Source organism: Coregonus lavaretus, assembly GCF_964263955.1.
Source record: "Coregonus lavaretus genome assembly, contig: HAP1_SCAFFOLD_1020, whole genome shotgun sequence".
NCBI lineage: Eukaryota > Metazoa > Chordata > Actinopteri > Salmoniformes > Salmonidae > Coregonus > Coregonus lavaretus.
This window is the reverse complement of record NW_028165430.1, coordinates 4,505-21,179: the sequence shown is the minus strand read 5'-3', so window position 1 is coordinate 21,179 and position 16,675 is coordinate 4,505. Positions and strand designations below refer to the sequence as shown.

General features: G+C 42.8%; 1 protein-coding gene across 2 annotated transcripts; it reads left to right on the top strand.

The window, feature by feature from the left end:
• Positions 1-252: 252 nt before the first annotated feature.
• Positions 253-14,440, top strand: LOC311115875 (COP9 signalosome complex subunit 2-like). 2 transcript variants are annotated; one of them, XM_084190999.1, is made up of 13 exons: positions 253-356; positions 904-1,017; positions 1,184-1,261; positions 1,428-1,553; positions 2,897-2,986; positions 3,787-3,864; positions 4,200-4,374; positions 4,744-4,922; positions 5,288-5,340; positions 8,232-8,329; positions 10,334-10,416; positions 10,715-10,773; positions 13,838-14,440. In XM_084190999.1, the coding sequence occupies exons 1-13, from the start codon at positions 303-305 to the stop codon at positions 13,980-13,982; spliced, it is 1,332 nt and encodes a 443-aa protein (XP_084047125.1). In that variant the 5' UTR covers positions 253-302; the 3' UTR covers positions 13,983-14,440. The 2 variants fall into 2 exon arrangements, with proteins under 2 accessions (XP_084047125.1, XP_084047124.1); XM_084190998.1 differs by having other exon boundaries at positions 294-362.
• The last annotated feature ends 2,235 nt before the right edge of the window (positions 14,441-16,675 follow it).

Sequence of the window (16,675 nt, the reverse complement as noted above, 5' to 3'; positions counted from 1 at the left end):
ACTGCCGTTTTGAGGTCAGAACTCTCGGATCAACCCTACTCCTCCGCCAGAGCGTCCAGCTTGCGCTCTGAACGCTCCCAGAGAAAACGCTCTGAATTTAAGAACGCCCAGAGCGCATCCTGTCACTCCAGATTGAATTTACGAACACGCCCTAAATGTGATGTGACAGCGTCATCTTCGGATAGAAGAGCGAACTACAATACTAGAAAGAATCCTGCAGTACTGTGCTGAAACCAACCCGCGTAGCGTTTGGTGGCGCTGTAGAGCTGCGGTTTGTTTGTTGTTTCCGAAGACCCGTCAAGATGTCTGACATGGAAGATGATTTCATGTGCGATGATGAAGAAGATTATGATCTGGTAAGCGTAAGTTTACATAATACGTTTCTATTTCCTTGTTTTTTAAAATGTCTAATCAGAGCTGCTTCCTTAGCTAGTATATTTGCATTAGCTAGATCAGAGCAGAGGAGGTAGCTAGCTAGTTAGCTAAACTACCTCGATAGATAGCTAGTTCAGCTAACGTTAGCATAAAGGCGAGGCTAGCTAGCAAAGTTGCTGCTAGTGCTAGCTAAACTCAGCTGCTTGGCATGGGGGAAACTGAGTTTATATATATATATATATATAGTATACTGAGTTAGCTATGCTAGTCAATTTTTTGTAACATGTTATCGTAGCTAGCCACGAACATACAAGCGTTTAGTTAACCAGCTAGCTAGGTGTAGATAACTATCCTTTAACCGAGCATGCGCCGATGCTGGTTAGCTAAAACAGCTTGCTACTTAGCCTCATTAGTAAACAACTATGGCAAGCCGTTAGCCCAATCATAACATCTCTGTCACCTTATTAATCTGAGTTGTATTAGCTCATAGCCAGCTAATTTATGTCCTGAGTTTATGTCTCAACCCAGGAATATTCCGAGGACAGTAACTCAGAGCCAAACGTCGACTTGGAGAACCAGTACTACAACTCCAAAGCACTGAAGGAGGATGAACCCAAAGCAGCTCTCAGCAGCTTCCAGAAGGTGGGTACTGGCTACTCACTCCACTCACTCACTCACATATTGATGAATGTATGATAATAATAATAATAATATGCCATTTAGCAGACGCTTTTATCCAAAGCGACTTACAGTCGTGCGTGCATACATTTTTTTTGTGTATGATATAATGTATACTCTCCATTGGCAGGTATTGGAGCTGGAGGGAGAGAAGGGAGAATGGGGGTTCAAAGCCCTAAAACAGATGATCAAAATCAACTTCAAGCTGGTAAGAAATTAAATGTGCTGTAGCGTTATCTCAATGTCAACTCTCTGTCTCTAAGTCCATATGATTAGTGCTTGTGAGTTTTTTTCTTTTCTTTACGGCATACTGTCATTCCCACTACAACTTAACTCGATGCCCTATCTCCTGGTAAACTGTGTGTGTCCTGCAGACCAACTTCCCAGAGATGATGTCTCGGTACAAGCAGCTGTTGACGTACATCAGGAGCGCTGTGACCAGAAACTACTCAGAGAAATCCATCAACTCCATCTTAGACTACATCTCCACCTCCAAACAGGTATAGACACAATACCTGGAACTAGAACAAAGCTCAGAACTTTATTTTGGCTCAAATCTCAAGTTATGTGAACTGTTTGTTCTTGATGACTGGGGTGTTAAATGTGGGCTGTGGTTCATGTTCTAGATGACTGAGGTGTTAATGTGGGCTGTGGTTCATGTTCTAGATGACTGGGGTGTTAATGTGGGCTGTGGTTCCATGTTCTAGATGACTGGGGTGTTAATGTGGGCTGTGGTTCATGTTCTAGATGACTGGGGTGTTAATGTGGGCTGTGGTTCATGTTCTAGATGACTGGGGTGTTAATGTGGGCTGTGGTTCATGTTCTAGATGACTGGGGTGTTAATGTGGGCTGTGGTTCATGTTCTAGATGACTGGGGTGTTAATGTGGGCTGTGGTTCATGTTCTAGATGACTGGGGTGTTAATGTGGGCTGTGGTTCATGTTCTAGATGACTGGGGTGTTAATGTGGGCTGTGGTTCCATGTTCTAGATGACTGGGGTGTTAATGTGGGCTGTGGTTCATGTTCTAGATGACTGGGGTGTTAATGTGGGCTGTGGTTCATGTTCTAGATGACTGGGGTGTTAATGTGGGCTGTGGTTCCATGTTCTAGATGACTGGGGTGTTAATGTGGGCTGTGGTTCATGTTCTAGATGACTGGGGTGTTAATGTGGGCTGTGGTTCATGTTCTAGATGACTGAGGTGTTAATGTGGGCTGTGGTTCATGTTCTAGATGACTGGGGTGTTAATGTGGGCTGTGGTTCATGTTCTAGATGACTGGGGTGTTAATGTGGGCTGTGGTTCATGTTCTAGATGACTGGGGTGTTAATGTGGGCTGTGGTTCCATGTTCCAGATGACTGGGGTGTTAATGTGGGCTGTGGTTCATGTTCTAGATGACTGGGGTGTTAATGTGGGCTGTGGTTCCATGTTCTAGATGACTGGGGTGTTAATGTGGGCTGTGGTTCATGTTCTAGATGACTGGGGTGTTAATGTGGGCTGTGGTTCATGTTCTAGATGACTGAGGTGTTAATGTGGGCTGTGGTTCATGTTCTAGATGACTGGGGTGTTAATGTGGGCTGTGGTTCATGTTCTAGATGACTGAGGTGTTAATGTGGGCTGTGGTTCATGTTCTAGATGACTGGGGTGTTAATGTGGGCTGTGGTTCATGTTCTAGATGACTGAGGTGTTAATGTGGGCTGTGGTTCATGTTCTAGATGACTGGGGTGTTAATGTGGGCTGTGGTTCATGTTCTAGATGACTGAGGTGTTAATGTGGGCTGTGGTTCCATGTTCTAGATGACTGAGGTGTTAAATGTGGGTTGTGGTTGGTTGTTTTATGTGTCACAGATGGACCTGCTGCAGGAGTTTTATGAAACGACTCTGGACGCTCTGAAAGACGCCAAGAACGACAGACTCTGGTTCAAAACCAACACAAAGGTAGGGTGTGTCCCATTAATATTACCTTTTTCCTAAAGTGTGCACTCGGTCACTACTTACAATAAAAACCTAAAAGCAGTGGATTGGTGGAGGCATGGACTAGTAATTTCTCTCAAATTATTGAAGTGAACAAGTGCACACTTTGGGAGAAAGGGGAGATAATTGGGACATATGCATGTAGTACACAATGTTTCTGTTTATTTCTATGGGTAGGACAATATCTGACCTGTCAGTTTCAGACCTCTGTGTTTGGGAGTTTTTACCTCTGCAATGCCCTAGACTCGTAGCCAGATCTGTTTGTGTTAAATTATTTGCCAAACAACATCGTAAAGCCCTTTTTTAGTGATAGCACAAACATATAAGTTGTTGTTTTGTCTCTCAGCCTGTTTTAACTGAAGTCCTCTTGTTGTCTCTCAGCCTGTTTTAACTGAAGTCCTCTTGTTGTCTCTCAGCCTGTTTTAACTGAAGTCCTCTTGTTGTCTCTCAGCCTGTTTTAACTGAAGTCCTCTTGTTGTCTCTCAGCCTGTTTTAACTGAAGTCCTCTTGTTGTCTCTCAGCCTGTTTTAACTGAAGTCCTCTTGTTGTCTCTCAGCCTGTTTTAACTGAACTCCTCTTGTTGTCTCTCAGCCTGTTTTAACTGAAGTCCTCTTGTTGTCTCTCAGCCTGTTTTAACTGAAGTCCTCTTGTTGTCTCTCAGCCTGTTTTAACTGAAGTCCTCTTGTTGTCTCTCAGCCTGTTTTAACTGAAGTCCTCTTGTTGTCTCTCAGCCTGTTTTAACTGGTCCTGTTGTTGTGTTTCAGCTGGGCAAGCTGTACCTGGAGAGGGAGGAGTTTGGGAAGTTACAGAAGATCCTCAGACAGCTGCACCAGTCCTGTCAGGTACAGTAAGACAGGTGGTAGTCTGAGACAACGTTTAGTCTGATGGGGTTTACGCAGCCATCTGAGGTTAGGAGTGATCCACAGTAGCCAACTTCCAAGTTCCCAATATGGCTGCTAGCAGTATTTTTTGTTGTTGTTGTATACTAGTATGATCTGTTATGTTGTATATCTATCTGCACTGCAGACAGATTATGTTAGAGATCTATGGTCTGTTATGTGTATATCTGATCTGTTATGCTCTATATCTACGTGCACTGCAGACAGACGATGTTGAAGATCTGTGGTCTGTTATGTGTATATGATCTGTAATGTTGTATATCTATGTCTCTCTCTAGACAGATGACGGGGAGGACGACCTAAAGAAAGGCACCCAGCTCCTGGAGATCTATGCTCTGGAGATCCAGATGTACACAACCCAGAAGAACAACAAGAAGCTGAAGGCCCTGTATGAACAGTCCCTGCACATCAAGTCTGCTATCCCTCACCCACTCATCATGGGAGTCATCAGGGGTGAGTGTTACCACCGTAGAATTAGGAACCCCTGAAGGCAGGATAGCTGTCAACAGTATCTATTACATGTATTGCATCGGAGCCACACACACAGTGGTACACATTGAATAAATAGAAAATGACCATAGAAATAGAATCCTCCTTAGAATAGTAATTCTATAGTTAGGACTTGTAAACTGACCTGTAGGGAGTCTCAGGGAGATTTGTCACTATCGAGGCGAGACCCTGAAAGAGTCACAGACAAGTACTGTACCTTTTTACAATTGGAGGATAAAATCGCTAATATGGTAAAAAGATGTGTGTGTGTGTCACTGCGTGTGTTTATGTGATGTAGTAACAGGCCTGTTCTTGTTTGGTCCCCTTCCCCAGAGTGTGGGGGTAAGATGCACCTGAGAGAGGGGGAGTTTGAGAAGGCCCACACAGACTTCTTTGAGGCGTTTAAGAACTACGATGAGTCAGGCAGCCCCAGGAGAACCACCTGTCTGAAGTACCTGGTGCTGGCCAACATGCTCATGAAGTCTGGAATCAACCCATTCGACTCACAGGAGGTACAACCCTCATTCAGTCAGTTCAGTTTAGTTAAGTCCAGTTGAATTCCATTTTATTTATCCCCTTAGAGCAATTACTAACATTATCACTGACATTATGGGAAAAATATCTGCATCTGATTTATATTGGAAAATATTACTAATCAGATTCAGGGCAAGTCTATTTTTATGATTATCCGATATTGTTATATTTATACATTGTTTATTTCACAACTCCATAGCAACACGTGGTGGTTGCATCACGCACCTTTATATTGTTGGCGGCAACAACATTGCATTAATGGTATTCAAATCACCTGCAGCAAACACTGCTTGATAAAGTGTTGTATTACAGTGGCTGTTCTTATTGTGTTTTTCTGTGACAGGCCAAACCTTATAAAAACGACCCAGAGATCTTGGCCATGACAAATCTAGTAAGGTAAGAACACGTGTGCTTCTGGGTCATCCATGGTGGTGTTGGTGATATTTTAGGGTAGAAAGCCATGGCATCAGTTAAACGATATCTTCACTATTTACAACCTATTTCCACTTATTTGTGTAGTGTTGTCAGTCGACCCAAACTGTTATTGTTTTACATCACATACAGTGGGGAGAACAAGTATTTGATACACTGCCAATTTTGCAGGTTTTCCTACTTACAAAGCATGTAGAGGTCTGTCATTTTTATCATAGGTACACTTCAACTGTGAGAGACGGAATCTAAAACAAAAATCCAGAAAATCACATTGTATGATTTTTAAGTAATTAATTTGCATTTTATTGCATGACATAAGTATTTGATACATCAGAAAAGCAGAACTTAATATTTGGTACAGAAACCTTTGTTTGCAATTACAGAGATCATACATTTCCTGTAGGTCTTGACCAGGTTTGCACACACTGCAGCAGGGATTTTGGCCCACTCCTCCATACAGACCTTCTCCAGATCCTTCAGGTTTCGGGGCTGTCGCTGGGCAATACGGACTTTCAGCTCCCTCCAAAGATTTTCTATTGGGTTCAGGTCTGGAGACTGGCTAGGCCACTCCAGGACCTTGAGATGCTTCTTACGGAGCCACTCCTTAGTTGCCCTGGCTGAATGTTTCGGGTCGTTGTCATGCTGGAAGACCCAGCCACGACCCATCTTCAATGCTCTTACTGAGGGAAGGAGGTTGTTGGCCAAGATCTCGCGATACATGGCCCCATCCATCCTCCCCTCAATACGGTGCAGTCGTCCTGTCCCCTTTGCAGAAAAGCATCCCCAAAGAATGATGTTTCCACCTCCATGCTTCACGGTTGGGATGGTGTTCTTGGGGTTGTACTCATCCTTCTTCTTCCTCCAAACACGGCGAGTGGAGATTAGACCAAAAAGCTCTATTTTTGTCTTTTCAGACCACATGACCTTCTCCCATTCCTTCTCTGGATCATCCAGATGGTCAGTGGCAAACTTCAGACGGGCCTGGACATGCGCTGGCTTGAGCAGGGGGACCTTGCGTGCGCTGCAGGATTTTAATCCATGACAGCGTAGTGTGTTACTAATGGTTTTCTTTGAGACTGTGGTCCCAGCTCTCTTCAGGTCATTGACCAGGTCCTGCCGTGTAGTTCTGGGCTGATCCCTCACCTTCCTCATGATCGTTGATGCCCCACGAGGTGAGATCTTGCATGGAGCCCCAGACCGAGGGTGATTGACCGTCATCTTGAACTTCTTCCATTTTCTAATAATTGCGCCAACAGTTGTTGCCTTCTCACCAAGCTGCTTGCCTATTGTCCTGTAGCCCATCCCAGCCTTGTGCAGGTCTACAATTGTATCCCTGATGTCCTTACACAGCTCTCTGGTCTTGGCCATTGTGGAGAGGTTGGAGTCTGTTTGATTGAGTAATAATAATATGCCATTTAGCAGACGCTTTTATCCAAAGCGACTGAGTGTGTGGACAGGTGTCTTTTATACAGGTAATGAGTTCAAACAGGTGCAGTTAATACAGGTAATGAGTGGAGAACAGGAGGGCTTCTTAAAGAAAAACTAACAGGTCTGTGAGAGCCGGAATTCTTACTGGTTGGTAGGTGATCAAATACTTATGTCATGCAATAAAATGCAAATTAATTACTTAAAAATCATACAATGTGATTTTCTGGATTTTTGTTTTAGATTCCGTCTCTCACAGTTGAAGTGTACCTATGATAAAAATTACAGACCTCTACATGCTTTGTAAGTAGGAAAATCTGCAAAATCGGCAGTGTATCAAATACTTGTTCTCCCCACTGTATAAGTGGTTAATAGATAGAGGTGTAACATAGTGAAGATATCCTTTAACCATGGGTTCAGCTGTGTGGTGTCTCTTCAACCTAATTTATGGTCAATCTGGCATCCATGACACAGAGGGTCTGCTCTACGATTATGATGCAATTGCAGAAGTAAATGGAAGTGTGCATAGGCTGTGGCTCCGTACACCTCTCAAAATGTGAAACAACGCAGAGGCCTCCGTGAGCTCGGTGTTTGACTCACAAACGATGACTGGTTGATAGGTGAGTTGGGGCAGTTGTTTCTGGTATCTCTGCTCTGAACAGCGTGAGAAGCATAAATGCCCTACCGTTCACGGGCTCCGCATTCGTTAACACAGCGGATGCCGGATTGAATGGCATCGACCATAAAAAGCACCTTCGAGGCCATTTGCTCTTTAGCTCTGGTCTCCTCCCTTATTCTATTCACACTCTCTTAGGTCATAAAACAGGCGGTGGCTAAAATAGGACTCCAACTGTTTCCTTCCATGCATTTGAACTTTGTTGTTATGTAAACAGACAATTTTAAACACACCCAGAACTGTAGAAAAGAATAGATTGTTGATGTTGAAAAGGCTAATATTTAGAAATGTGTTTTAGTGGGATAGTGGAGCTGTGGTGGTGTTGTGGTTGGATGAAGACAATATATGGATGTATGGATTATTATATCATGATGTTATGGATTATTATATCATTATTCTATGGATCATTGTCATTATTCTATGGATTATTATATCATGATTCTATGGAATATTATATCAGTATTCTATGGATCATTGTCATTATTCTATGGATTATTATATCATGATTCTATGGATTATTATATCATGATTCTATGGATTATTATATCATGATTCTATGGATTATTATATCATGATTCTATGGATTATTATATCATTATTTTATGGATTATTATATCATGATTTTATGGATCATTGTCATTATTCTATGGATTATTATATCATTATTCTATGGATTATTATATCATTATTTTATGGATTATTATATCATTATTCTAACCCAGTGACTGTTCTACTGTTGTGTGTCTGCTCCCAGCTCCTATCAGAATAATGACATCACAGAGTTTGAGAAGATACTGAAAACCAACCATAGTAGTATCATGGACGACCCCTTCATCAGAGAACACATCGAGGGTAAGTAGTGTTTGTGTGTGCATGTGTGTGCTTGTATATAAACTCAGCAAAAAAAGAAATGTCCTCTCACTGTCAACTGCGTTTATTTTCAGCAAACCTAACATGTGTAAATATTTGTATGAACATAACAACATTCAACAACTGCGACATAAACAGAACAAGTTCCACAGACATGTGACTAACAGAAATGGAATAATGTGTCCCTGAACAAAGGGGGGGTCAAAATCAAAAGTAACAGTCAGTATCTGGTGTGGCCACCAGCTGCATTAAGTACTGCAGTGCATCTCCTCCTCATGGACTGCACCAGATTTTCCAGTTCTTGCTGTGAGATGTTACCCCACTCTTCCACCAAGGCACCTGCAAGTTCCCAGACATTTCTGGGGGGAATGCCCTAGCCCTCACCCTCCGATCCAACAGGTCCCAGACGTGCTCAATGGGATTGAGATCCGGGCTCTTCGCTTGCCATGGCAGAACACTGACATTCCTGTCTTGCAGGAAATCACGCACAGAACGAGCAGTATGGCTGGTGGCATTGTCATGCTGGAGGGTCATGTCAGGATGAGCCTGCAGGAAGGGTACCACATGAGGGAGGAGGATGTCTTCCCTGTAACGCACAGCGTTGAGATTGCCTGCAATGACAAGCTCAGTCCGATGATGCTATGACACACTGCCCCAGACCATGACAGACCCTCCACCTCCAAATCGATCTCGCTCCAGAGTACAGGCCTCGGTGTAACGCTCATTCCTTCGACGATAAACGCAAATCCGACCATCACCCCTGGTGAGACAAAACTGCGACTCGTCAGTGAAGAGCACTTTTTGCCAGTCCTGTCTGGTCCAGCGACGGTGGGTTTGTGCCCATAGGCGACGTTGTTGCCGGTGATGTCTGGTGAGGACCTGCCTTACAACAGGCCTACAAGCCCTCAGTCCAGCCTCTCTCAGCCTATTGTGGACAGTCTGAGCACTGATGGAGGGATTGTGCGTTCCTTGTGTAACTCGGGCAGTTGTTGTTGCCATCCTGTACCTGTCCCGCAGGTGTGATGTTCGGATGTACCGATCCTGTGCAGGTGTTGTTACACGTGGTCTGCCACTGCGAGGACGATCAGCTGTCAGTCCTGTTTCCCTGTAGCGCTGTCTTAGGCGTCTCACAGTACGGACATTGCAATTTTATTGCTCTGGCCACATCAGCAGTCCTCATGCCTCCTTGGAGCATGCCTAAGGCACGTTCACGCAGATGAGCAGGGACCCTGGGCATCTTTCTTTTGGTGTTTTTCAGAGTCAGTAGAAAGGCCTCTTTAGTGTCCTAAGTTTTCATAACTGTGACCTTAATTGCCTACCGTCTGTAAGCTGTTAGTGTCTTAACGACCGTTCCACAGGTGCATGTTCATTAATTGTTTATGGTTCATTGAACAAGCATGGGAAACAGTGTTTAAACCCTTTACAATGAAGATCTGTGAACTTATGCGTGTGTGGGCTTTCTCATATCTGTTGATGAACGAGACATGGAAGTGTGGCATTGAAGACGAGGTTTCAACAAACTTGAGACAAAATGTACCAGTAGCTGCATATTGAGATGGTGTGTGTGTTCTGGTAGATGGTGTGTGTGTTCTGGTAGATGGTGTGTGTGTTCTGGTAGATGTTCTGGTAGATGGTGTGTGTGTTCTGGTAGATGGTGTGTGTGTTCTGGTAGATGGTGTGTGTGTTCTGGTAGATGGTGTGTGTGTTCTGGTAGATGTGTGTGTGTGTGTTCTGGTAGATGGTGTGTGTGTTCTGGTAGATGTTCTGGTAGATGGTGTGTGTGTTCTGGTAGATGGTGTGTGTGTTCTGGTAGATGGTGTGTGTGTTCTGGTAGATGTTCTGGTAGATGGTGTGTGTGTTCTGGTAGATGGTGTGTGTGTTCTGGTAGATGTGTGTGTGTGTGTTCTGGTAGATGTGTGTGTGTGTTCTGGTAGATGTGTGTGTCTGAAGAGACTTTGATCAGTGCTGTGTTGTCTTATTTTCCAGAGCTGCTGCGGAACATCAGAACCCAGGTCCTTATCGCGCTCATCAAACCTTACACGAGAATACACATCCCATTCATCTCTAAGGTAAGTCTGAGGACAGCACTGGCTTCTGGACTAACTAGCCTGGTCCCAGATCTGTTTGTGCTGTTTTGCCAACTCCCATGGTCATTGGCGTGATGAATTTTACAATAAGAGTTGGTAAGACAGCACAAACAGATCTGAGACCAGGCTAGAGTTAATCATTGACTTCACTGTGTGTATTGATAATGTATCCGATAATGAACTTTGCTGAGTAGATTGATCATGTATTTATTAGGTCATTGATGTTGCTGTTTGAATTGATTGTAGTGTAACACCCTGTGTTCTGTCTTCTCTGCCTCAGGAGCTGAACATAGATGTTTGTGACGTGGAGAGTTTGTTGGTGCAGTGCATATTGGACAAGTAAGTTTGTTCTAGACATGCATCTGATGTGTGGCCCAAACTACCATTTAAAAATAAAAATAATACTTTATGATCTGTTAGGAAATGTCCTTTGCATCAAACAGGCAATTTTGGACCATTCCTCTTTACAAAACAGTTTCAGTTCAGCAATATTCTTGGTACGTCTGGTGTGAACCGCTCTCTTGAGGTCATGCCACAGCATCTCAATCGGGTTGAGGTCAGGACTCTGACTGGGCCGCTCCAGAAGGCGTATTGTCTTCTGTTGAAGCCATTCTGTTGTTGATTTAGTTCTGTGTTTTGGGTTGTTGTCCTGTTGCATCACCCAACTTCTGTTGAGCTTCAATTGGCGGACATATAGCCTTACATTCTCCTGCAAAATGTCTTGATAAACTTGGGAATTCAATTTTTCATTGATGATATCAAGCTGTCCAGGTCCTGAGGCAGCAAAGCAGCCCCAAACCATGATGCTCCCTCCACCATACTTTACAGTTGGGATGAGGTTTTGATGTTGCTGTGCTGTGCTGTGCTGTGCCTTTTTTTCTCCACACATAGTGTTGTGTGTTCCTTCCAAACAACTAAACTTTAGTTTAATCTGTCCACAGAATATTTTGCCAGTAGCACTGTGGAACATCCAGGTGCTCTTTTGCGAACTTCAGATGTGCAGCAATGTTTTCTTTGGATAGCAGTGGCTTTTTAATGCATTCAATAAATTATTATTACAGTCTTACCGTTGTCATTGTAGGAGTGGACACATTGTTTGCAGAGCGCACAACCTAGGCTACACTAAAAAAGTGTAGGTTTATTTCCATTCTATTTACGAGTTATTCATTTTCTTTTGTTTGGAGCGCTCCTGTCAATCTTGAGTAAGGAGACGCACAGAAGCAGGCCTAGGATACCTGGCCTGCGCCCAAATGTAGGCTTATAAATGTGCCCATTTGGGGATCTGATTAGTATTTCTGATTGTCTTAACTCACCATCACTGTGGAGCTCAGTAATTTTTCTCTTCGCCTTAAACAGCAAGTAAACAAAGCCTGTTTTTACATCCATTGAGAATTAAAATAGTTCCTCAACGTAGCCTATTTAAAAAATATTTCCAGCTCTCTCCCTTTCAAGTACCACTCGGCATGAAAGGGGGAAAAAATGTCATGCTCTGATCCAGTGGAAACGTCAGAAAAAAAGGCCTACCTGATTACTTCTTATGTGATTTTATAGGATATTTGTTTTTATCTGGATATTTTCTACCTGCAGGCTGCAGTGTTTTTATTTATAGGCTTTATGTAGGCTATTTTTACATAGATGGCAATGGCAATAGAAGTTACTTTTTCATTTGGATAGAACATTGATTTTGAGATATGAAGACTTTATTATAAATGGAATTAAACTGTTCCACGAAATGTGCATCTGAAAATCATAACTGGCACACAGATCAGTAGAAATGGTACGATAACTTGCCACTCCAAATGGAAAAGGTTGCCGACCGTTGGTATAGCCTATTACCGGCATCTTCAGGAGCCTGACGGCAGAAGCTGTGAAGGCCAGCAGCAGCGGGAAGAGGAGGGTCTGGTTGGGAACATGTTTTTTTCTTCTGGTTAGGCTATATTGATCTCTGGCTCCCTCATTTTACATTTACATTTTAGTAATTTAGCAGACGCTCTTATCCAGAGCGACTTACAGGAGCAATTAGGGTTAAGTGCCTTGCTCAAGGGCACATCGACAGATTTTTCACCTAGTCGGCTCAGGATTAGAACCAGCGACCTTTCGGTTACTGCCACAACGCTCTTAACCACTAAGCTACCTGCCACCCTCCTTTGGTAATTTGTGTCTTCATTTTTAATCGCACTGCTTTACGCTTCAGACATGCTCAGTAGCCTATATATATATAGTTGATTTTATTCAAATAAAGGATGTCTATAAATTGAAAAATACACGTTTTAAAATTTCGACCAATTATCACAAACAACTTTTTTTTTGGGGGGGGGGGCAGCAAGTATACTCAGTGTATAGTGTACATGATCAACATGGCTGACACAGAGACATCACAAGATGACGCACGAAGCAGAGCATGTTTCTTGTGCATGTGTATTAAGACATGTTTCCTGTACGGGAATAATTACAATTCCTCTTTTCAGTTCCTCATTGTTTCCACATTGCACCCTGAGGAATGCAGGAGGCCAGCATGAGTCTGTCTCCCTCCCTCTCCTCTCTCTCTCTCTCTCTCTGTTTGTGTTATTCCTCCCTGAGTGCCCTGCTTAGTTTACTGTAGATCTGTAATTGATTACTGGTTTCATTATTTAGTTTAGAAGTAGTACACATGCACATCCAGTAACTTGCAGGCTACAAAAAGTAAACTGATGAAAGAAAGAAAGATACCTGCAAACTGTTAATTGTTCCCGCAGTTTTATTGTGCAACGTTTTGACCCAAAGGTCCTTGTCAGCCAGATGAAGACCTTTGGGTCAAAACGTTGGGCAAATAAAACTTTGGGAGAAATCAACAGTTTGCGGGTATCTATCTATCTTTCTTTCATGGCTTTATTATTTCCCATGCTACTATAGCAGACTGCTGTATATTGGATTGTTTACTGCCCTCAGCCAGATCAGATCTACAGCCAGTCAACTGGAACAATAGATTTACATTTTACACTGCATTCCCACCGTCGTCACAGAGCTCAACAGAAACAGAATATGTAGTGTATGTAGTGGAATGTGGAGGTGGTGGAATGTTTTATCAGACAGCGTAGTGTAGATATGTGATAATTGGTTGTGAGAGTACACACATCAGTGGTTAAGGTGCTGGATGGAAACCAAACCGGGAAACAAGTTAAACAATGACTGCAACTCAAATGCTACCCACAGTGATTAGTGTCATTTGAACCATAATTGAAGCAAATATTGATATGTTGTTGATCCCATTTTTATATAGAAATGCATTGTTTTATACAATATTGGAAAAACATGCTTAGTCATGTTGCTAGGATGCCAACGTCCATTCTAGTGTTCTAATTATTTCTTTGTTTGAACCATTCTTCTCTGATCACTGTGTTGTGCTGTGGTTCCCTCCCTGTAGCACCATCCAAGGCCGTATCGACCAGGTTAACCAGCTGTTGGAGCTAGACTACCAGAAGAGAGGAGGGGCGCGCTACACTGCCCTAGACAAATGGACTAAACAACTCAACTCTCTCAACCAAGCCATCGTCAGCAAACTCACATGATTCTGACTGACGTGACAACGGACAGCACTGAGAATCTCAATAAATTGTTCCAATGTGTCAGTATAAACCAAACCATCCAGTGCTACTGTGGGTGGATGGGCTGAGCGGGGTGGAGCTACACAGCAGCACAGAGATGTTTTGTGATCTGCCACTGCATTTTCCAGAGAGAGAGAAGAGATACTGCTTTCTAGAAGACATCAGTACTCTCTAAGGGACATCTCAGTTTACTTCAAGCCCCTTGTTTGTTTTTCACAAGAATTTAATAGAATGGTTCTAAGAAATATCACTGTCACCACACCTTTTTAAAAGTGCTTTATTTTTTGGGACAGGCAGTTTGAGTACAATAACACAATGGTTTATTTGTGCATGTTGACTGGCACCTGGTGTTGGGCAAACTTTTTCACAACATGTAGCTGCAGCATTGAACGCATGTTGTGAATAAAAAACAATGTTCTCCATCTGTGTTTACTGTATATGACATTTCAATGTAGGTCTTCTAGATATCGTCTAGTTTTTAGCACTCATGCTATCTGTATTATTTGTAAATATCTGTATTATTTGGTAGATGCAACAGACTCCAGTCCTTTGAAATGTTAGTCAATTGTTTGTGTGCAGAAACGTATTTTCAATGGATAGATTCACTGCCATCACTGAAAATGTATGTCATCCATCACATTGCAAGCAGAACAGTAGAGAAGTAGAAATCTGTTTGAATTATAATTAAGTTGATTCGGTGTTGTAGGCTAGACATAGCTGCTCTGCTCTAAAAATATCTACTTCTTGCACAGTAGGCCTATTTATCATTGTCCATCAAATCTTATCAGTGACAGACGCCGAAGGCAAAGATGAACACTTTTTGAGCCTGTGGGCGTTCCGTCTCTTCTGCTGTTCCATTTCTACGTTGACACATTCAGAGCTAGCAAAGCTAGCTAGGCATCAATAGTTCAACTAGGCAGAGGTAGGAACAGGGTGTGTTTCACACAAATGGCTCAACATTTACAATGAAGAACATTAAATCACCTATATCTTGACGACCCCTGCATGCTCAATGACGGTCTGCCGCGGTCTCAGCGATTGACATGGACTCTTGTGACAAGGTAAACGGATTTTCTCTGCGAAGTAATGACGGACCCGATTATGTCTGGTGACATGGTACAACTAGCATTAGTTAGCTAATGGGAATATGAAGCAAGCTAGCTAGGCCCAAAACGTATCTGCAGGAAATCATTTCCCTTTCATGTTTTAGAAGTGTCAGTAATTTTACCAGATGTTTGATTATTGTCAATGATTTGATTTGTCATCTAACTAGATCGCTACGCTAGCTAGGCAAGCGTGCAAGTAAAGACAAGTGAACTAGCTAACTGGTTAACTAGCCAGTTAGCTAAGCAGGTTCTATGCGCTTGTCATTTTTGGATGGACAATCTCGCATCTCATCTGTTCTCCCAGATTTGCTGATCTATGAACTAGATATGTTTTAATTGAAGCTAACTATATTGAGTATCTCGTCAAACAAGCTATCTAAATAAAGTAGTTACAATACCTATACTGTCACAGTGGTCCTCTGTAGCTCAGCTGGTAGAGCACGGCGCTTGTAACGCCAAGGTAGTGGGTTCGATCCCCGGGACCACCCATACACAAAAATGTATGCACGCATGACTGTAAGTCGCTTTGGATAAAAGCGTCTGCTAAATGGCATATTATTATTATTATTATTACAATGTTTTGACATTACAATGGCCGTTCATGTCAACATCGGTTGACAAGACCGACTTAGTTAGCTCTCTGGGGGAGCTTTGATGTTTGACACAGCGTTAAATAATTAGCTAGATAGTTAGCTAAATATTATAATACGGACCAGGGTAAGTTAACTAGCTAGGAAGTGAACAGTTACCCGAAACTTCCCAGTCTGCAGTGAGTGTGTGGTATATTGTTGACAACTACCTAGCCAGCTGGCCTGCTCTGGAGGAATATCCGGTTCTTCTGCATTTTAATCACATTCCAGTGAGTGACTCCTGCTGCGCATAGAGTAACTTAACTATGATTCAAGTTAGCTACTCTATTATGTGGTCTGACTTACTGTAAGTCCCCGGATGAAGCCCTCTGCTCCTGTGTCACCATCAGACCATCTCAGGGTGTTCATTCTGAGCGTTGTTTGCTGTACTGATGTAGCATTGCATTGCAATGTATTGATTCATAAAAGCAGATGCCACATAGCTATAGGCTGAGTTTTGGTCCACATGATGTGATGATGGTGCATGGGCGATTCAAGGACCCAAGATGATTTCATGCTTGTGACTTTAATATATTTTTGTAAATAATAATATAATAATAATATGCCATTTAGCAGACGCTTTTATCCAAAGCGACTTAGTCATGTGGGATCGAACCCACTACCCTGGCGTTACAAGCGCCATGCTCTACCAATTGAGCTACAGAGGACCACCCATAAATTTAGTGTACATGCACACTCTCTCGCTCAGCCACAATCTCTCCCCCTTCCACCACTGTCTACTGCGCCCTCTCTTGCCCCCTCCCATTCAACAACAGTAAAAGAACAATACAACTTCTCTCTTTCCAGCTGAGAATGTTAGAAGACAATGAATCAGAGACAAATGCTTGAAAGGACAAAGGGTTTGATGGTGTGATGGTTGATGGCCCAGTAGTCCCACCAACCCAGTGCTGCCCTGCCCGTT